At 44.8% G+C, this 23,126-nt stretch overlaps 1 protein-coding gene across 5 annotated transcripts in view; it reads left to right on the top strand.

Moving 5' to 3' along the window:
• The window catches only part of RIC1 (RIC1 homolog, RAB6A GEF complex partner 1), a 104,385-nt gene that overhangs the window by 70,329 nt on the left and 10,930 nt on the right, over positions 1-23,126 (top strand). For all 5 annotated transcript variants that reach the window (XM_066604246.1, XM_066604248.1, XM_066604247.1 and 2 more), the window contains 9 exons: positions 7,371-7,409; positions 10,167-10,277; positions 11,840-11,929; positions 12,077-12,237; positions 12,692-12,830; positions 12,988-13,104; positions 17,803-18,531; positions 18,710-18,868; positions 21,870-22,006. In XM_066604246.1, the coding sequence (XP_066460343.1) occupies positions 7,371-7,409; positions 10,167-10,277; positions 11,840-11,929; positions 12,077-12,237; positions 12,692-12,830; positions 12,988-13,104; positions 17,803-18,531; positions 18,710-18,868; positions 21,870-22,006 (1,682 nt within the window). The remainder of the gene's footprint in view (positions 1-7,370; positions 7,410-10,166; positions 10,278-11,839; positions 11,930-12,076; positions 12,238-12,691; positions 12,831-12,987; positions 13,105-17,802; positions 18,532-18,709; positions 18,869-21,869; positions 22,007-23,126) is intronic.

A 23,126-nucleotide genomic window follows, 5' to 3' on the forward strand; every position in this document is an offset into this window, starting at 1 on the left:
TTTTGTGCTCAGAGGGGTGTGTTTGAGGAGGAAGAAGGTTGGATCTAAGAGATGCGGAGGGCTGGCCGACTGTTCATTATCTCCTTTAATACCATTAAGAAGCTCTGAAGGAGAGAGCAGGACTAGAAGACGTAAAAAAAGATTCCACCAGATGTCCACATCACCAATAACCAGGAGGAATGAAGCGATACATTTTGTGCAGCCTATTCTTACCGGATTCTGGGTATTTTGAACACCTGAAGTACCAGAGTCTTGTCTCCTTGGGATGGGGTCTAAGTGTATGCCACTATCTTTCCCATTTTGAAAAGAACACTGTAGAGTGGTCAGTGTCAAGAATGTTTATTGCATGGTAGATAACAGATAGTGTGCCTCATGGGGCCTTGTTCTATACAGAGTCTCTCAAAGCCATTAACTCTGTCCTGTTCCAGTGCAGGGATGAAAAGAACAATCACAGCTAGAGATGTTGCCAGACGGACAAGTTGTAGGCTGTCTCTCGCCTTAATTTCTAAAGGACCTCTTGACCCAAACTTAGGTGTGTTATTTCAACTGTCTGGAAGTAACCAATTACATAGCATCATGAACACTGGGGGACAGGGTGACTGTCCCCTCCACACTGCCCCCAAGGTGGGTGGTGACAGTAATTGAGTGCACTGTGGGTGGGATAGCCTTGGTTCTCCCCTTGCAAAGAAGGGACCAAGAGGCCTTCCTGCTATAGGGAGGACCATAGCTTGTATGCACTATATCTGCAGCAGTCGGGGATAAGTACCCGAGTCTTTCGGGGGCAACTTGCGCTCACAGCTAGTGTGCTCCTAGCCTAAGATAGTAACTGGAACTTCGAAGAATCTTATTTAGTACTATGATACTGGCTGTTCATCTTCACTTTTGTTCTCTAATACGCACCTTATTTGCTCTTCAGTTAGGTAATGTGGCATATGTGCCATCTAAGACACCCCCCCCCATCTAGATATTTATTCTGTGTAGTTCAGCCACAGACGTACAAGCGTGCATCACTGGCCACAATCCACAGTTGACTGAGATACAGCGGAGTCTTATTTTGACCCCACCAAGTGAGCTAAGGGTTAATCTGTAGGTTCTGGAGGGGATATAACAGGTGTGACGCACATTCATCTTAATGGCTCTACATCTGCCCATCCAAGTGAAGGTGCCCTTCTGCCATCTGGAGATTCTTTTTAAGCTGAGCCAAAAGCAGAAGGACGTTTAAGTCCGTCTCTTGTAAGTCCTTTGGGAGCCAAATTCCCAAATATTTAATTGCCATGGAAGCATATTTGAAGGAGAAGGGCTTAAGACATGTCAGTCTGCCTTCATATGGCGGGAAATCTCTCCAACCCAGATGGGCTGTCTTTGTATGGCATCCATTATTTGTATACATTTTGCTGCCTTGTTATTGACTGTTGAAGTACTGTGATGAGTATCGCAATATTGAGTATTGTTTCCTTTGATCTTAAATCATTTTAGGGGGTTGTTGCTTTGTCTAGAATAAATTATAGACGTGTGTGTATATATATAATATAATTTCAAGTTTGTAATGTAGTTGGGATGTGGTGACTGTTTTAAGTGCATGTTCTCTCCATGAGCACGCTGCTGGGGGGCGCAAGGCATCCTGGATGCTGCTGGGTAATGCATGGCAGGTATAGCTGAGTGTCTGGCTATGGCTCCCAGAAGGAATCAAATAACCTTCCAATGGAGATACCAGAGTGAGACTTCAAGCTTTTAGACAGCAGGATCCTGTGCCAGCATTCTGCCTGTAAGACTATAGGTTCCAGTCCGTGAGCGTTCACATATGAAAAGTGTTTACATTGCAGAATCAGTCGTAAAGTAACTCAGTGGACCTCTTCCTGTGGTAAATGTCAGGTTATATTTTGAGTCATAGCTTCTATTACTACTAAAACCTTCGTTTCCCTATCCCTTTTAGGAGAGAGATTGGAGAAAGGTGGTTGTGGCAGACACTGATAGCCTCTGGAAAAATTAGGGCACAATTTCCTTAATTTACAATGTTTTTGGCCTTTAAATGGAAAGGAGGCAAGAGTAGTCAGAGGGAGCTCTGATAGTAGTGGGTAAAGGGGTATTGCAATTAGGAAGAGACTTTCAGGATATAGAAGGTTAGGTCTCCAGTGTGGGTATCCCAAACAATTAGGGCCAGGCACTTATTCATAGTGATGTATAGTCTAAAGATTGCAATGTCCAGAATAGCTGACCAAGTGTGTTGTCAAGGTGGGAAGCTCTTTGCATATAGCCTTACAGCTATTAGGACCATCAGCACCTGTAACCACTGCCACTGATTCGAGATGGTGGCCTGGCACAGGTAGGTCACAATTTAAGTCTCTGGAGCCAGGCAATCTGGGGACTTGGGTGTTGCAGCAATCAGGGTCTGCTCCCATCAGGCCTGCAGCCAGGTAGAGATACTAGGGAAGGCAAGTGTGGATGCAGCGAAGTAGCCTTATTTACCCCTCAAAGGTAGCCAGCCTTTGTGAGGCAGGTGCTGGTGAAGGTTCAGGACTTCTTGGGGCACTTGCACACTTGCGTTTTTCTTGTGCGTTTTTTCTGCATGCAATATCGCTGCATTTTTTTACGCAAATGTCAATGGAAATTTTTAATATATGAAAAAAATGCACAAGAAAAACACAAGTGTGCGAGAGCCCTTGGGGGTTTTGTGACTGCTGGATGGAGGTGTATTAGCTGCAGGAAAGAAGAAGTCTGCTTCCATGCATCCATTCACAGTGCAGCCTAGCAACCCGCACCCTTATGCAGGTTTTTTGTTTTATTTTGTTTTTTAAGCCAAAGTCAAAAGTTCTGCTGACAGCTCAATCCACTTCTGGCTTTGGCTCAAAAAGTTGCTTCAAAAACCTACAAAAACCTGCATGTGAATTCACTGTAATACCTCATATACCCATTCAAAATCTGAGTCCGAAAACCGTCATGAATTTCCGTGTAAATCCATGCAATTACCGTGGATCTTCATTTAATGTTGCTGAGGATCTACATGTGAGTGAGCTCCATTCAATGGGGCTAAGCAATGTGTGGGTTTTTCATCACTAGAACCAAATCAAGAACGGATGTCAACTTTTTTTTGTGATGTGAATTTTAAATCCAAATACATAAAAATCCGCACCTTTTATAACTGCAACACGGATTCCCAGTGAACTCCATGGAATGCTAACAATGCCCGGAATGTAGAGCTGGAAAGTCAAGCCTTTCGGTAATGCATTCTACTCATGGAGCGTGGCTCAATAGGAAATGGTGCATATGAAAGGGTTTGCATTGATGGGATTTTATAGTGCTGTTGTGTTAGAACATTCCGCTAGGCCTGGACTCATCTAGAAGTGCCTGATATCATCTGAAGGGGAAGAATGTTTAAAATGATGCTTTAGCATTGAGTCAATAAGGAAACAAGCAAACTCAGGATGGGCTTACGTAGCGCTGATTTTATCTTTGATTGTGCTTAAGAAATGTTGAAACATTTTTAGCATTACAGAGGCGCAATGTCCACGGGTGGATATAAACGGCGGAAGCCGCGCGGGGCACCAGCGCAGACAATCCTCAGTTCAAGACGCCCACAGCTGAATTAAAGCATGCATGTTTGTTTTGCAGACCTTTTTGGTCCTGAAAACAAATTGCAGCATGCTCCGTTTCAGTGCGGATCCCGCACAGACGGCCTCCGTTTGAGGCAATGATAGCTGTCCGAACCGTGGTCCGTCCGCAATTTAATTGCGGATCGACTGTGGATTCCGCAGGTAAGCAGGAATTTTAAAAAAAAACTCCACTGCGTGCAGATTTGCAGTGAAGAAGATAAAAGACCCGGACAGGCACACAGAAGACCCGTGGGCAAGATCAGATTTCGCTGCAGCCTCCCGCTTGCAGAATCTGATCCACGCATGGACATTGGGCCAAAATGTGTATGTAATACGCTGTAACAAATGTTGCATTGTATTTATTACGTTTTTTACCCTGTCTGTATAAATATTAATGTAGTGTGTAATGATGCTGATGGCCACCCATGAAGCTCTAGCGACTTTTGAAATTCCTTTCTGCATTCACATTGATCATTTTTGAGTCTTCACTTTAAAAGGAAGTTGCCCCGTAGCGCATCAAGGCCGGGATTGTTGACCGTGCCTGACACGTGACTTGTTCCATCTTTGACTGCTACATGCCATAAATTATAAATGGTCTTGGCTTCTATAATTGCTCTTCCGAAGTGAAACCTTTCCACTATAAATAAGTAAACAAATATCGCTTACAGGTGGAAATGTGACCGGGTAAGGAAATGTCTGTATATTAGAGCTCTTGCTGATGAAGTTCGTAGATGCGCCACTCCACTCCAAATCCTGATGAAATTTAGTTTTACGATTGTAAGGCTACAGTTTTGTTTTGCAAAACTGAGTCAAGAAAAGTGTTAGGTTGTGCTCAGGCAGCCATAATTTGCTGTGTGCTGCCTTTCGCCATGTACTATCTCGGCGGTGTACTATCCATGCAGGTGTAAAACACACCAAGCTATAACATGCAGCGATTTAAATTTATATTTTTCCTTGCATGCGGTTTTCGCACAATTCATGTGAATGGCAACATGGCTGCCTATGGGAGATTGATACAGTGTATTCCATGTGGAAAACCGACACACAGAATACGCCATACCAGCACAGTTGGGTGAGCCCAGGCCTTAAATAGGCAGAGTTCATTATAACATAATTATCTAACTTTATACTAAAGGCCCATTTTGACACAATGATTATCGCTCAAAATTCGCTCAAAAGCCGTCTTTTGAGCGATAATCGTTGTGTGTAACTGCACTGACATCGTGCAGATTTCGTTAAGCCGTCGCTCATCGTTGTCTTTCAGTATGCTATCAGGGATTCACAGCCAGATACAGCTGATACTATTGTTTCAGCTGTATCCCGCTCCCTGATGACAGGCCTGGTATGAAGAACAGAGTGGTCCAGCTCTGTTCTCCATACCCCGCTCGGAGCGCCCGGCTGTATAACAGCCGGGCGCTCCTTGCACAGAACAGTTGGATGCAGAAGACTAGCAAGGACAACCCCGCTTGTCTTTTGCATCCTCCGCTCAGAGCGCACGGCTCAACACCATATTTGCCATGTATATGACTGGTATCTTGCATCTATTACCAGCTATTGTGGCTCCCATACACCGCACGTATGAAAGAGCAGCATATTTTATTTCACTCATTTATACAGTGCATCCGTATTTCGCCATGCTGTAAGTCTTCTTTTCTATCTTTCTGTAGCATACACACAGAAATAACATGCAGCATATTACACAGCAGAACTGAACAGTATTTCTGATTTCTGTAGCTATAATAGTAAATAACTGGAGAGCCACATCTGTGGGAGTTTCCGTGTTTCTGTCTCCTTCCTTTTCATCTTAATAGAATTCTGTGAGCGGCATTAGACAATGTTCCATCTCATCTCTCTCACTGGAGTCACATTTCATCTTAATTTTATGTCCACTGCCTGTTGTCAAGTGAAGGGAGACCCCTAGTGGCCAGCACTTGAGCGTTTTTTTTTCTTTCCCCCACCACAGTCATTTTAAGCAAATAAGTGATTTGCACTTTTGCTACTTGTTATATTGGCTATCCTTTATGCCTATTTGTTCAGTACTTATTTAAGTATAATGAAGGGTTTAAAGGGGATCTGTGAACAACTGTAAGCACCATAAACTGAGTTATTCAAACTGTAACAGAACTCAATAGGAGCTGCACCTGCATTACCAAACTGGCTGATGCTATATGAACGGTGCGATCTGCCTCCTGCTCTGTCCGTACGGAGGTGCTGGGAGTCCGCTGATTGGGGATTCCGCTATCCTGCGAATAGATAAACTCCCCAAAGTGCTGGACAAGCCCTTTCATCTGGCTGCGGAGTAATACTTCATGGCTGCTACTTCACCCAGCAAAATGAGTTATTTGCCAGGGTGCAAAGAACCAAACTCGGGATAATCTGCTGATGTATAAAAGGATTCTCTCTGAGACAGTACCTTTTTAAATGGCATCAAATCAGACGGTCAGCAGAATAGCGCTCCAATCTAAAGGATTCCTTCAAGAAGGTGGCTGAGAATACATAGGTGGTAGAGATGTAAAAGGTGGGACTCACCTGGTGTGGAACACCTGTCCGATTACTGTCCGGATAGGCTTGATGAAAGTATTCAGAAGAGCAGAATTCCTAATCCTTAGTGAGAGCGTCTGGGGAGGGCCCTCAGGTTTAACTACCTCGGTCAAGAACGTAGAAATGAACCCCGCGCTCCTAAGCACTTTGGATAATGCAAGCGGTAGGGTTTTATTGATGGAAATAACTTACTTTACAGAGGAGCCCTATGAACACGCAGGACTCCTCTAAATCCAGGTACGTCCTTAGTGAGCCAGAGGGAGTCCTGGGAGGTTTCCATTTTAATTGGTTTATTGGTAAGAAAACAAACTCATGCAGACACAGGCAACAGTATAAGAAAAGACCAATGAGGTGCAACGCGTTTCAGAGCCAGTCTTGGTCCTTTTTCAAGCACAAATCTGGTGATCTAGGTTGCTTGTAATGCGGCCCGCGTTGCACCTTATTGGTCTTTTCTTATGCCGTTGCCTGTGTCTGCATGTGTTTGTTTTCTTACCAATAAACCAAATGAAATGGAAACCTCCCAGGACTCCCTCTGGCTCACTAAGGATGTATCTGGATTTAGGAGTCCTGCGTGTTCGTAGGGCTCCTCTATGAAGTGAGTTCTTTTCTATCTTCTTTACGGTTTTAAATGGCATCGTCTTGCATCTGTCTGGAATGTTCAAATCCATTGTAAGGCCGGCTGCACACGAGCGGAAATCCCGCCGCGGGATTTCCGCAGCTGAAAGTTTGCATAGGAGTGCATTAAAATACGCACTCCTATGCAGACGGCCGCGGTTTGGCCGCGCGAAATCTCGCGCGGCAAACAAACCGCGGCCTGTCCTAATTTTCTGCGGGGCACGCACTCACCCGGCTCCGGTCTGCGCATGCACCGGCTGCGCGGCAGCCGGCACATGAAAGAGCCGGGGCCGCCAGGCGCGGGTGAGTACGCGCTCGTCCCTGCAGGCGCTCGGGTCGGATCGCGCGGCGAGAATTCTCGCTGCCGGATCCGACCCGTTCGTCTGCAGGCAGCCTAAGAAGTAGATCTATAGTTATGCCATGGAAACTTATGGTACCAGCTAGCCTACCTGGATCTATGTACTGAACACAAGTTAACCTCTTGCTAAAGACTGATCAGTTTTCCAGTGTTTGACTCCCAAATGAAATGTTTAACCCTTGAGGGAAGGAGCCGGAGTTTATTTTCTTTCTTCCTCAATAATAAGTTAACTTGCATTGTAATCCATCTTTTTTCCTCCTCCTTAGATACACAGCACATACCTTGAGAGCAACTGGCCTATAAGGGTGAGTAAATTATTTGCTAAACTAGAGATGGCCATCTTTTTTTCCCACTACTTTCATCACAGATTAATAAAAACACAAGTGGAAAGAAATTATCTTCTAACGGTTTTGCAATTTGACACAGAATAGTACTATATAACTTATATATTATCCTTGTCTGGCTTTTCTGGGCATCCAGCTTTCCCTCCTAAGCTATTGGAACAATGTGGAAAGTGGCAGGGCTTCAGCTGCCCATTAGAGTTGGCAGATATGCTGACAACGTAATGTGTATGGGAGTCTGACTCCTCCCACTGGGGGATATGTTGCGGGACCAAAAGGTCGGCCACGTTCTGTTTCAAAACTGACTAGTTCAGCGAACGGCTATCCTATGTGTTTAGTCAGTTTATGGCTGATTGGGAGACTGTAGAAACTTTCTAGTGCTCCGACTGCAATTCATAGGCCACTTTTACATTGCATTACTTTGGTCAATGTTTTGAATCGGTATTTAGAAGCCAAAATGTGGAGTGAATCCAAAACACAGAATAGGTACAGATTAGAGATGAGCGAGCGTACTCGCTAAGGCAAACTACTCGAGCGAGTAGTGCCTTATGCAAGTACCTGCCCGCGCTCTCAAAAGATTCGGGTGCTGGCGGGGGGCGGCGGGGAGGAATGGGGGGGGGGGAGATCTCTCTCTCACTCTCTCCCCCCCCTGCTCACTCCCGCAACTCACCGCTCTCCCCCGCTAGCACCCGAATCTTTTGAGACAAGCAGGCAGGTACTCGCATAAGGCACTACCCGCTCCAGTAGTTTGCCTTAGCGAGTATGCTCGCTCATCTCTAGTACAGATCTTTTCATTATACTTCTGTGTCTTTCACTCCTAATTGCAACTTAAAAATACAGACTAAAATAAGTGTGTACGTGGCCTTAGGCCACATTGTACGGGGCTAACACCAGCGAAAGCATAAAACCAGGGGGTGGAAGTCTACTGGTTTTTTTTCTACCAGATGACTTCACTTGATCTGGTAGACACCTCTACGAACTCTATTTCAAGATTAAAGGGGTTTTCCACACAGTGCCCGCTGTCGGTGCCAGGCTACACAGTGGGTCTCATTGAGCAGCGGCTTCCACTTCGACCCCAGTGTAGCCCAGCACTGAGAGCCGGCGTTGCCTGAAAACCCCCTTTAAGTATCTGTTAAAATAGTTTGTAGAATTGGCAAAATAGTTGTCTGTAGTTTATATTTGTGATAAGTAAACAGGGAAACTGGAGTTTGGCTTTAGTTGAACCTCTGTTTAGCTGCTAATATCCACATATATTCTCTATTCCGTATGAGTCCTGTGTGGTGCTGAGTGCTAAGGTAGCAGAAATACATTCCTAAGCTCTCACTCACGACCTGAAGGTTACAAGTTCAGTCACTGCATGGTTCAGGTAGCCTGCTAAAGGTTGACTCTGCCTTTCATCCTTCCGAGGTCGGTAGAGTGAGTACACAGCTTGGTGGGGGGTGGTTTTTAAATTACCTGAAAGCACTGCGAAATAAGTTGGCGCTATTTAAATTCAAATATTTATTATTCACCTATGAGGGCGAATGGACTGTTTACATCAATGAAAGAGCTTTTTATTTGTCATGTCTTGTCAATCAGGTCTGTCAAAAAAGCAAACTGTCTTTCTTGAGAAATTAATATTATACTTAAAGGGGTTGCCAGCATTATGTAATTTTTTTCCCCAAGCTGCTTACAGTAATAGTTTAAGGAGTAATACCTTACAATCACCTGCCGCTCCATGTCAGTGCTTCCCAGGGCTATCTATGACATGTCAACACAACTGGACCTCTGTAGTGGTGACGTTTCTGCACTACAGGTTGCCCCTGTGGTCATGTGGGTACTGGTGCATCTGGTCTCCACCAGAAGTATTGGTGTAGACATGGGTGTAACCGGGTTGAAATGCAGGGAACGGATACGTGACGCCCACAGGTGCTGATTGGCTGAGAATCCGCTCTTCTCTCTGGAGCCTGCCCGCTGTTAGTGTGCTATTCCGCTCCCAGCTCCCCTGCCGACCCCCGATGTCACTTTCCCTGCTGGGCTCATCTCCTCTCCGTAAGGTTCGCCGCTGTCATTGTCGTGTTTCGCTCCCATCTCCCCTCCTGACCCTGCTATCTGTGTTGCATATGCCGTAGGGATCCCACTGTCACAGTCCCCGCTAGTGCTGTAATATGTGTTGGTGATCCCAGACCTGCTGTGACTGTTCCCAGCCCTGGCTTCCCAGATCCGCTGTCGTCCCCAGGCGCCCTCCAAACTCCGCTGCCGGCACCGCTGTCAGTGTCCCCACCACTGCTGCCCTCCCCTCTGGCAATCACTGGGTGGATGGATGTCTGGCTCACAGCTCCGTTCCCCTACTGGGTCTCAGCCGCTATCTGTCATTCATTTCTGCCGCTGGCCCTGAAGGTAGCCAATCGCCAGCTGTGGGTGTTCCCTATAACCCCACCAGGGCATACCCATGTCTCTACCCATAGTTCTGGTGTAGACCAGATGCACCAGTACCGGTCATGTGACCATGTCATCACTGGAGATGGGGGAATGAAGACCAGCAGGGGACCCAAAAGGTGTTTGCAGGGTATGGCAGAGTAGTGGTAAGGTATTATTGAAATGTAAGTCGTTTGTATTTAAAGAACATTTCTGTGGGACTGGACAACCCCTTTAAACATTTGCTTGGTGTTTTAATTTATTTCAGTACCTGATAAAATTGCTTCCAATTTATAGACATATTATTTTATCCCCTTTTTATAGTATTCTGCCATAGACAAGATTGGTCAAAATGTTGCTGTTTCTGGAAAATGTGGATTTGCACACTACTCTCTGCTAACCAAGAAATGGAAGCTGTTTGGGAATATCACTCAAGTAAGCTGACACTAATGCACTAGAAGTAGTACAATCCTCTAGAAGACATGGGGGTTGCCGCATGGTACCTACGCAGTGATACCTGTCACAAGGCCTAATGTGCTGTAAAAATACATGAAAAATCATGTTTGCAGCTACGTCTGATCAAAACAAAGCCTGAGTTGTGCAACACCTCCTAAAGATAAAGGTTGAAGACTTGCAGATTTCATCCATGCCAGCTATGCCCATGTGTGCACGCACTTACCTTGACAAAATTACCTGAACTGAAGAACACACAGTATTTGCCATCTAGATGCTGGTGAACATAAGTCACAGGGGTCACCGGAGGTCCTGTAGGGAAAGTAATGACAGTAACACATTGTATAAAATTTATATATCAAAATGTCTGAATTAAAATGAGTAACCCGTTCCCATACTTTATTTTAGCATAAATATACAAATTAAAAAAATATATACTATAAACAAAAAAAACTTTTCTTTTTTTTTTTTTATAGCTTTTTACCCCAATAAAACTATATATGGAAAGTCAGTGAGAAAAGACTTTAAAATGGCCCTACATGTCATGGCAAAAAACGCAACAAAAGTAATCTTGGTAAAAAAAAAACTGTTTGGTCCCTTAGGACCAAAACACTGTGGTCTTTAAGGGGTTAAGAAAATCTGCAAGTGAAACTTTGATTACTCAGCGAATCCACGCACAGATTATCCAGGGGCTACTGCATGGCTTTTCCATGCATATTGTGTGGAAATGATAAACATGCTGTGGATTTTAAAATCCACAGTGCTTTCATGATGTCATATAGATCGCTTGCACAGTATGTGATTTGGGGTCTAAAATCACATTTGCATGCATTGCCAGAGGATTTTTAGCAGATCCTCAAGATTTAGGCACAAAATCCCATCTACAGTGTTTCCCCGAAAATGAGACTTGCCACAATAATGATCCCTACCCTGATTTGCGGATGGGGTGGTGGCTCTTGAAATATAAGCCCACCCCGAAAATAAACCCTAGCCTCACTACATGGGGGGAAAAAAAGCAAGTCTCACCTAGTAGACGGCACTCGGGTCACTTGCGCGAGCTGGGCTGTGGTGCTGTTGTAGGCTTCCGTATAGTCCTGAATGCCGACAGCATTTCTTCCTGTTAGTGGGGTTGGAATACCGCGCTTCCAGCAAGCGATCGCTCTGATTGGCTGAGGCGGCACTCGATGAACCAATAACAGCCATTCAATGAATGGCTGTGGATTGGTTCATCGAGCGTTGGCTCTGATTGGCTGACGCGGCGCTCGATGAACCAATCGGAGCAATCGCTTGCTGGAGGCGGGGTATTCAATACCCGCTACCAGAAAGAAATGGTCTGTCAGCGTTCAGGACTACACGGAAGCCTGCAGCAGCGCCACAGCCCAGCACGAGGGACCCAAATGCCGTCTACTAGGTGAGTATTATAATAAACCCCCCAAAAATAAGACACTGTGCCTCTTTTGCAGCAAAACTGAATATAAGACCCATTTAACTCCAATTTTCTATCAGTGTTTGGTTGTAATCCCTTTTCTACCATATGCTTCCAGGAACAGAACATGATGGTGACAGGAGGCCTCGCTTGGTGGAATGACTTCATTGCTCTGGCATGTTACAATTTAAATGATCGCCAAGAAGAGGTAAGTACTTCTCACAAATCTGCAACACGAAACTGAAGTACAACTTGATATACTCAGAGCTTCAGGTTTATATAGTCATGTTTCTTTTATTTATCTGTTGTCAGTGGTTTTCCTGCCAGATGCCTAACTGCTTGTTTGTTTCCACAGTTGCGGGTTTATCTTCGTACATCAAACCTGGACAATGCTTTTGCACATGTAACGAAAGTGCAAATGGTGACGTTGCTGCTTAGCGTGTTCAGAGATATGTTGATTATCTTTCGAGCTGACTGTTCCTTCTGTCTCTATAGTATTGAAAGGAAATCTGAAGGGTAAGTTCAAAGGAGGCGATCATCAAGCTGGAATGTAATATCGCCATTAGTGGTCATCCGTTGCTCGTCTATTAACCCTTTGCAATCCAATTTTGGATTCAGGGTTTCCTAGGGGGCTATCTCTTTCTGTCGTTATACAATAGTGCCATCTTCTGGCTAGAGCTAGTACTGTGGTATGTGAGAGGCCCCAGACAACAGAGCAGCCAGTAAGATGCAGTAAGAATACCCTGCCGGACGTCTTGCGACATTGGAGCTGTACAGCCTTCAATCAGAATGTCTTCAGATGTCAGACAGTGGATTGGAAAGGGTTAAACTAAAATGTTAAGAAAAGTAAATCTAGGTGTACTGTATGCGTATAACTCATGCAAGATGGCGTTTAGACCTGTATATCTAGATTATTCTACCTGATATTTTTAGAACAGTCCTAATTCTTTGTTTGGTTTCATTGCTGCAGTCCTCATCCTTTGGTCTGTTTACAAGTCCTTCAGGAAGTGTCCATGTCTCGCTACATTCCCCACCCGTCACTCGTTGTATCTGTTACTCTAACTTCCGTGAGGACAGAGACTGGCATCTCACTAAAAATGCCCCAACAGGTACGGGGTCTAAACTTTGATGCCATAAGTGATCACACTGATTTGTGTATTTTCACTTTTTTTCGAGAACTTTGTTTTTAATTATTTTGTATTGAAATTAATTTTCAAAATGTAGTAAACTGTTGTGAAATAGTGATATTTTTGGTTCTGCTTTTAGGCATGTGATGCAGAAAGCATTATGTTGAATCTGGCAGGCCAGCTAATAATGTTGCAACGGGATCGGTCAGGCCCTCAAATCCGGGAAAAAGAAGCCAACTCGCAGCAGCGAAAACTTGTAAGTAAGAAACTCAAGTTTAAGGCTTGAAACGTACGTAGGTGCAGGTTTATTTAAGGGTGCGTTCACACGTGGCGGATTTTGGTGTGGAATTTTCCACTGTGGTTTTTCACTTGCTGGTTTTAGTGCAAATAGGAAGATGGAACAATCCCTCTACAGCGCCACCTATTGGTTTTAGTACAGTAGCGCTGGAGTAAGATGCTATAACTTTTTATGGTGCTTCTCTTTAGAAGTTTGACTCATCTCAGGCTTTCTGGGCACCTAAGAGCCAAATCTATGCCAGCCGTGAGCTTGCGTCGATGTGTATCATAATATACACCAGCTTGTAGCGTAAATTTGTCTAGCTGGGAGTGACCCTGTCCACTTTCTTTTTTTCCAATTTTTATTGAAGTTTTTCAAAATTCAAAAATATTAAACCATTAAAAAAATAAAAATCAGGAGAAGTATACCTTTTAGCTATTGACAGGGAAGCCGGCCAAAAATCATATGGCTGAGAAGCTGGCAGGACACCCCAGTGAAGACCCTAGTCTCCATTGATTTTACCTAGGGTGGTATGAATCCTTATTTTGAAATTCTGTCCAGGCTCTCCGTGTGTTTGAAATATCTGTCCCGGGCAAGGGGTTGTGGCAATAAGGTTGAGGTTAGAGACCCTAGTGAACCACTCCTCCAGGAAAGAGGGGGCTCTTGACTTTTTCGATTAGCGCAGAAGAACATTTCTCACCGCATGAAGGAGAAAAGAAGCTAAAGAACGATTGAACAAAGCGTGGCCTTGGGGGTGTGATGTGGTGATTCCTGTTATTTCTGCCACAATGGATAGGACTGGAGTTCAGAATCTGTGGATCGCTGGGCAGCTTCACCATATGTCATAGTACTTGCTCCGTGCCACATCTCCAACAAGTGTCGGGGGGCCGTTGGAAGTCAATGTCGTAGTATGGCAGGTACCCAGTACCAGCAGTAAATTATTTTTGAAAGAGGTTTTCTGTGACTTGTTAGCAGTAAGAGCTTCATGATCAAACTGTAAGCCTTCAGTCCATTGAGATATCTCAGTCACCCCAAGTTCCTTCTCCCATGCAGCACAAAAGTAGGCAAGGTCCCAGGAGGAAGGGATTATAAGTGAATTCTATAATAAGGAGATGGAGTGTCCTGCCCACTTTCTTTAGGAGAGAATAAGGGTGGCAGTAGGAAAAAAAACCCAAAAGTTGCACTTTTATATAAAAAAAGAGTAACAAAAAAAACCTGAATCAAAATTCTATCACGACTACTTTTAGAAACGCCTCTCATAGTTTGTTGCAATTTTTTTTTGTACTAAAGCCAGACATAGATCCAAAAGGAATGGGGGGAAAAAGGTAGAATTTACACTTCTCGCTGCTCAATGCACTTCTGTCTTTGGCTTAAAAACTTGTATCAAAAATAGCATGTCAAACGCTTTGTGTGTTTTACATCTTAATGGAGTTTTCTAGTGATTAAATTGCCGTCACAGAGTATCAAAACGCACATTTGTGTCTATATGGTAATGTCTGAACCTACTGTGTGCTTCTCTGCGCATTGCTGGAGCCTTTCACATCATGGTAACAACTAAGGAAGTTAGTCTGTGGACTCATTTTGGGGAGATTAGTTGTTTTTTTTTCGGTATGTACATGAGATCCGACAGTGAGTTCCGCTGACAGCTCAGATTCGCTCTGCTCTGCAATATCCTAAATGATGATTTATGACCCGATAGACTTTGTTGTGGCCATCAACCAGGTGATGATGATCAGGAGAGGAGAGAGCAGAGGGAACCTGAGCCATCAGTCCAGCTTCACTGCCAGATCTCTTATTGAGACTTGGGGCCCTTTTACACGGGACTGTCGAGAGCTTGAGTGCCCAACAGTTGTCGCAAAGATTATCGCCCCTGTGGCCACCTCAATTATTAGTAAACGGGTGGTAGTTCATAGATGGCCAAGGTGCTATTTATATGGGCTGACTTTATTGTCCGGTTTTCATGCCTACATAAAATGAGCGACGAATAATAAGCAAACCAATATCATGTGATCAAACTTCAGCCTAGTTTACCCTGAACGATTACTGCTCAGCTAATAGCTGGATAGTGTAAGACTGGACAGTAATCATTCTGTGTAAAAGACCCCAAGACTGCAGTGTGTTTACAGGAATCTGTAGGAGCTGCAGAAGATGAATGGTACAAAGATTTTAATAGAACCCTATTACAGAAATAATTATATGTATTTGAAAAAAACATGCCACCAATGGCGTTTATGGTCTCTGGAGCTTGTTTTATGTTTCATTAATTTAAGGCTATCAAGAGACAAGTAATTAACGCCCTCTGCAGCATTTGTGTTTCAACAACTAAAGTTGAAACAGTTTTTTGTATTGATGGTAAATGTTGGAGATTTGTCTACCTTTTTAGAAGGGCAAATATATGCACTTCATATAAACCTTTCTCCGTTTTGTGGAATTATACACTCCTTTCAAAAAATAAAAATCAAGCTCCTAGAAGTTGTTGTTCCTGCAAAACTCGTCCTTCTGTTCCATCTCAGGCTGATATACAAATGATGAGAGTTGTGGTAATTAGATGAACGGTCTTGCCACCTGAGACCCTAAAAGTGGTTCCTCCCTTGGCCTATAAGAGGTTCTTAGAGGCTCCTTGTGTGCAGTGACCTCTTCTTCCACTTGTGTAGAGCTTGTTGACCACTAGATGCCTCTACGACGCAAAGAAGGGATTTCACCCCGTTACCAGAGTCTGAAAGGGGGCATTATTGGGATGTGAGAAACTGGATGGTCATATCAACAAATTACCCACCACCTGAGCTGTTCTGCCAGACTGTTAAAAGGTGTTGGGACTAGTGGATGTGTGAGGGGGTGCACATACAAGGAGACCAAGCTCAGGATGTCCTCAACAAACCAACGGTAGAGAGGATTGTCTGATCGTCCGATAAGCACCAGCAACTCCAACTGTTTCGTTGTCTGCCGTCCACAGACAGGTGGCACGATCGTTACAGGGCACTGTGTCTGTTGAAACCCTTTCTGGGCTGTCTTCAGCAACAAACCTAGGATTAGTTTGGGCACTGACGACAGCCATATTCATGTTTGGAGACCTAGAGGTGAGCACCTCAATCCTGCCTTTGCTGTGGAGCAGCACACTGCCCCCTGCTGGTGTGATGGTCTGCGTGTCATCGCATACAACAGTCGCTCACCCCTAGTAGTGGTACGAGGGACAATGACAGGATTTTTTTTCCCTCCATGCCCTCCCGTATCACATGTTGTATCCAAGCTAGAGGTGGTACAACAGGGTACTAGAGCCTCCATGCCCGCCAGTATCACATCTTGTATCCAAGCTAGAGGCGGTACAACAGGGTACTAGAGGCTCCATGCCCGCTCGTATCACATCTTGTATTCAAGCTAGAGGTGGTACAATGAATGGGGTACTAGACCCTCCATGCCCACCCATATCACATCTTGTATACAAGCTAGAGGTGGTGCAACAGTGTAATAGAGCCTCCATGCCTAACCATATCACATTTTGTATCCAATCTAGAGGTAGTACAACAGGGTACTAGAGCCTCCATGCCTGCCTGTATCACCTCTTGTGTCCAAGCTAGAGGCGGTACAACAGGGTACTAGAGCCTCCATGCCCACCTGTATCACATCTTGTATCCAAGCTAGAGGTGGTACAACAGGGTACTAGAGCCTCAATGCCCGCCCGTATCATATCTTGTATCTAAGCCAGAGGCGGTACAACAGGGTACTAGAGCCTCAATGTCCGCCCGTATCATATCTTGTATCCAAGCTAGAGGAGGTACAACAGGGTACTAGAGCCTCCATGCCTGCCTGTATCACATCTTGTATCCAAGCTACAGGCGGTACAACAGGGTACTAGAGCCTCCATGCCCGCCCGTATCATATCTGGTATCCAAGCTAGAGGCTGTACAACAGGGTACTAGAGCCTCCATGCCTGCCCATATCATATCTTGTATCTAAGCTAGAGGCGGTACAACAGGGTACTAGAGCCTCCATGCACCCCGTATCACATCTTGTATCCAAGCTACAGGCGGTACAACAGGGTGCTAGAGCCTCCATGCCTGCCCATATCATATCTTGTATCTAAGCTAGAGGCTGTACAACAGGGTACTAGAGCCTCCATGCCCACCCGTATCACATCTTGTACCCAAGCTAGAGGCTGTACAACAGGGTACTAGAGCCTCCATGCTCGCCCGTATCACATCTTGTATCCAAGCTAGAGAGGGTACTAGAGCCTCCCTTAAAGTGTTCGGTTTTACAGCAATAAATTCTTCTGCTCTATTGTAATCACTTATGTCAATGTTACAATCGCACAGTTTTTCCATTCAGATGACTTCAAGGGTAGGGTGTTTTCTTCTTAGAAGTGTATTTCTGGTCACGTGTTTAGCAAGTTTTACTGATTATTTAACTGCCTCAAATGGTGTAAATTGTGCCATGAGAATCAGTGGTATTGCCCAAGGTGTATCCCCCTTCTGCCTTCGGAGAGATGTGTATGTCGATGCATCTGTTTTGTTCACATGTAAAAGTAAATATTTTATGACAAAAATGAGTTAAATACTTGTAAGGAGTCCTGGAACTTCTAATGGGATAGGATATCCCTCTACAATCTGAAGCCGTATGCCAAGATATCAGCATGTGCTAAATTGCGGACTGACAAATGTCTAATGATTGTTCTTTATTTAGCTGCCATTTTGTGCTCCGGTGGTCCTTGCGCAGTCTGTGGAGAATGTCTGGAGCACCTGTCGGGCAAACAAGCAAAAGCGCCACCTACTGGAGGCATTGTGGCTTAGCTGTGGAGGAGCAGGCATGAAGGTTTGGCTTCCTTTGTTCCCCAGAGATCATCGTAAACCACATTCCTTCCTGTCCAAACGGATAATGCTGCCTTTTCACATCAACATCTACCCCCTCGCGGTTCTGTTTGAAGATGCGCTGGTTCTTGGGGCCATTAATGAAACTGTGGCTTATGACTGTTTGAACAACCTTGGCTCTCCGGCTGAACATTTGGAGGTTCAGTTCCCTTACTGTATTGTAGAGAGGACCTCACAGATCTACCTCCATCACATCCTAAGACAGCTATTAGTCAGGAACTTAGGAGAGCAAGCTCTGCTCTTGGCCCACTCGTGTTCCTCTCTACCTTACTTCCCACATGTGCTGGAACTCATGCTCCACGAAGTATTGGAAGAAGAAGCTACCTCACGGGAACCCATTCCTGACCCTCTGCTTCCCACCGTGGCCAAGTTCATCACAGAATTCCCACTCTTTCTTCAGACAGTGGTACATTGTGCTCGAAAGACGGAGTATGCCCTTTGGAATTACTTATTTGCTGCTGTAGGCAACCCTAAGGACTTGTTTGAGGAGTGCCTAATGGCTCAGGATCTGGACACCGCTGCCTCTTATCTCATCATCCTCCAGGTATTCATGTGTAGCATACATCACATTTCTTAACATAGAAACCTAATATATTGTTTAAATTGGGGAAAATCTCAAATCCCTAAAACTGTGATTTGATTTAGTTTTTAAGGATGTCAATATTTATATAGTAATCTGTTTCCTCTTATCAATGGAGATTAAAATGTGTGTCTTGTAACAGAACATGGAGGCCGCAGCAGTAAGCAGGCAGCACGCAACGCTACTATTTAACACGGCGCTGGAGCAAGGCAAATGGGATCTCTGTAGGCACATGATACGGTTTCTGAAGGCTATCGGATCTGGTGAATGTGAGACCCCTCCAGCTACTCCCACTTCACAGGTATGTGTTACCGGGAATGCATGTCCTTTCAAAGTGCTGGTTTGTTGTACAATGACCGATGTAAATAGCTCATTGGTTATTGTGATCAGTAGAAATTGCGGTCCTCCCCACTTCCTCTTCTGTTGCCAACACTTGTTGGCCCTGGTGGGTCAGTGCTCTTAACTATATATCAAATAGACACAGTTAATGTTCACATTCCACATGCTTTTATTCCAGTTAGGCTGGGTTGCATCGAGGCTCCGTATGTGCAGATTCCATCATAAATACTAGAAGAAAAAATGGTGTAAAAAAGATACTTTATTCCAAACGAATGAACAACGTTTTGACTTAGTAGTCTTTAACATTGTCTTTTCTCTAGCTGCACCAACTCTCTGGAATGCGCTACCCCAGACAGTCGGGATAATTCCCAATATTAGACAAGCCTATCCACATTTTCTAACGTGAAGGTGCATTTTGATGAATGTTTATTGCTCAAACGAAGGAAATTGAACAATCGCTCAGTTGGAAAGTGAGCCAACGACTGAACTACAAACGAAAATCGAGCTCTTCTCATTTGTCCAGTTTTAGCCAGGATTAAAACGTAATGAGAAGCCAACGATTATTTTTAACACTTCTTCAGTATTTCACATAGGAAGGGGAAACCCTGAATGAGAAGTTCACGATTCCCAATGATATTTCACTGGAAAAAAGCCAAAAATGCAATACCTGATAAGGTGCAAAGCAGGCACGATCGCCAGAATACCGGCACAATGGCCGTAGGGTCAGCCCAATGGCCGTAGAACCTAACAATATGCAGCAAGCCAGACTATAAACCAGAGGAGCTAAACTGTCCACTGCAGACCTACATGCAGCCACCCACTCAACCCAGCCCAGATTGGGGAGGAGTGACTGCATGCAACTAAATCTGCAATGTGAACGATACCACAGAAGCCAGCCAATAGATGGGTGCGTCCCACACTACAGGATTACAACTAACACTGACATAACTGTGGGTTGCCCTGTATCTCAACAGTGGGCCACACTGGCTGACATCTTGGGCTCCCCCAGAAGTCTATAGCATAAGTCTACTGCATAAAGGAAATATTGATACACACTAATAAAATGCGGGTGTTAGGTAGCATTTTGGCCAAAACGCATAAGCTGACGGGCCGACGGCAAGGGCACACTTTATCCATCAGAAACTACACTATCTCACTGTAAAGTAAATTAAAATCACAGAGGTGAGGGGGAACACAACATTTCACTGGAAAAGAGCCAAAAATGCAATACCTGATGAGGTGCAGAGCAGAAACGATTTAGCTCTACAGTTTAGCTCCTCTGGTTTATAGTCTGGTTTGCTGCATATTGTTAAGTTCTACAGCCATTGTGCCGACCCTACGGCCATTGTGCCCGTCTTATGGCGATTGTGCCTGCTTAGCGGCTATCGTGCCTGTTCTGCATCTTATCAGGTATTGCATTTTTGGCTTTTTTTCAGTGAGAGATGTTTTTGTGTTCCCCCTCACCTCTGTGATTTCGATTCCCAATGATGACTTGCCTGTCTGAACAGGCTGCACCAGCGCGAACAAACTGATGTCACCAGCTTGTTCGCTTCGGTAAACGAGAATCATGAGGTTCGCGCTCGGTATTAAAGGGCCATAACTCGTCTCCCTTTACTGCCCTTCTAATTATTCCCCAGATCTGGCCCCTTCATCCAGCCGTGCGCACTGCATTGTATACCTACATATACGCTGATCCTGGCTGGTGATTTTCTCATGCTGCGTTATATACATTAAAATGTTGGTATCTTTTTAGCCTAATGTCTCTTCTATTTCTTAGTTTCTAAGCAGAGCTCTCATTCCTGTGGCTGGAATTGATTAGTTTACTTTGTAATATCAGACTTTGTGGAAGCACTTTCTTTATTGTAAATTGCTATGGAATACGTTGGCACTGTAGCTTATGCTGTGTGTGGGCATATATTTGTCATTGGGGTCTGTTAGGTGTCATGTGGCATCATCTGACCAATAACTATCCCATTGATGAGCTGGAAGAACAATATTATTTAGATACTGTACATGTCTAAAAGTACCATCACCTCTGAGAGTCCCCCAGATCTCTTCTCATGGAAAAATGGATAAAATATATACTGTTACTATGTAAAAGTTCCATTACGAACCTCCATTCCGTTACAATACTGTAATTCTACAAAATGACAGATTTTGCTATTGCACATTTGTTCACGTTCTGCGCAGGAGCCTCTGAAATAAATTTGTTTGTTGAAGTTGATGTATAAATGGAAGTTACTCTGTAAAGTGCTGAAAGGCCTCCTGCAGACGGCCGGGTCGGCTCTCGCTGTGAGACTTCTCGCAGTGGGATGCCGAGCCGTGCCCCTGCAGTGACCACTGTGCCTCACCTCCTCCCAGTGTCTCCCAGCTCTGCTATGTGCCTGCTGCTGGCCAGCCGGCACATGCGCAGAGCGGAGCCGCCACGTCACTAGTGACGTTTCCTTGTGGGCCTCTGCGAGGCTTGTACAGAAGTAGGACATGCGATTTGTTTACCGCATGAGATTTCACGCGGTCAAATCGCAGCCGTCTGCATAGGATTGCATTATCGAATGCAATCTTATGGCAGTGGGCACGGGTGGAAATTCTGCGGGAAATCCCGCTGTGGAATTTCCGCCCATGTGCATTCAGCCAAAGGGATATAAGGAGTCGCTAGGTGCGTGGAGTATAAAAGTAAGGGTGCGGTTTCTTATTTACTTCTCATACAGATTTCGACCCTCAGTGCTGCATATAGTCCAGATGTTTTCCCGATTTCCGAGTTTTCCTTCCTTTGGTTATAATGGATGCTATTGCCACGTAGCTCTCATGAAGATGATTGCAATAAACTGGCTGCTTTTAAGAATTGGGCAAAGTTTAACCTATAAATCTATTGAAGTCCATGATTGTGAATGATGAAAATGCTTACCTTTTTGTATATGTCTGAGAATCCTTATTTTTGACTATTTTTGGTCATTTTTGTACAGGAGCCGTGTGCCGCAGGTGGTTTTGAATTCTTTAGAAACCGCAGTATAAGCTTGTCCCAATGTGCCGAGAATCTTCCTGCCGGAAAGTTCAACCTTCAGAAAACTCTGAGCATGCCCACCGGCCCGGCCAGCAAGCGGTAAGGAGCTTTATGTTCTCAAGCTGGGCTCTACATCATTGGATGACGCTTCCGCCTGATGATTCGGCTCGGCCAGCATACAGGACCAACCAGGATTTTTTTTCATTTTGTTCTATTTTCAGTGCCATTGCTGTTTTGGATTTGTCTCTTCTATGCAGCAATCTGGATGCAACTGTAGGGTTTCATATGTGAGACGAAAGCGTCGTTGGTTCACAAGGTTTCCATCCCTGCCAGCCTTGTTAGCTGGAAAGAAGCGCCGAGGACGGCGCTTTTCCATCTAGCTTTTAAAGGCTGATTTGAGATGGAAACCATGTAAAACTGAGAGCAAAGACCTCTCCGTCTTACAGTAAACCCTACAGAGGATGGAAATGTTACAATGGAACTGGCGATAAACGGTGAAAAGGCACATTTACATACGATTATCGCTCAAGCCATCTTTTGAGCGATATTCGTTGTGTCTAAACGTCCGGCCATCGTGGACAATTCGTTCTCAGCGGGCGGCACTGATGGCATTTTTTCAGCTTGTAGCCTGCTGGGAATTCCCCGTATACACGCTGGATACACACTGAAAGCTCCAAGAAAAAAAGAGCTGTCAGCACAACTGCTGTTTCTCTGAGCCATCAGCTCCACAGGACGCCACTGGTGACTGTGGGAACAAAGCAGTTCCAGCTGAACCGAGGTCTGTCGTTCAACAGAAAACTGAAAGATGGGCACATTTACACGCAACTATTATCGCTCAAAAGATGGTTTTTGAGTGATAATCGTTGTCTAAATGGGCCTGAACTGCAATCCCCCCCTTCGCGGGCCATTGTCTCTGTACTCCGTTACTTCAGTCACACACAATAATAGTTGCGGGTTGCTGCGGTCCTTGTACACAGAGCCAGCCGCATATAGTTAAGTTGTCCATGACAGCAGCCAGCCCTGCGTATAATGAAGTGCAGCAGTCGGCCCACTGGGAATTTCCCCATTGCAGTAAACTGCCAATCCGCCCCTATGGGCTGCGTTCATAGCCATCCTGGGCTGCAGGTTGGACACCCCTGCTATAGAGACTTGGGTAATTTGCAGACTATTAGCCAATTTGGAAGATGCATACCTGGCTGCATAAGTAGTGATATTACCC

The sequence above is a fragment of the Eleutherodactylus coqui genome, chromosome 5, assembly GCF_035609145.1.
Source record: "Eleutherodactylus coqui strain aEleCoq1 chromosome 5, aEleCoq1.hap1, whole genome shotgun sequence".
NCBI lineage: Eukaryota > Metazoa > Chordata > Amphibia > Anura > Eleutherodactylidae > Eleutherodactylus > Eleutherodactylus coqui.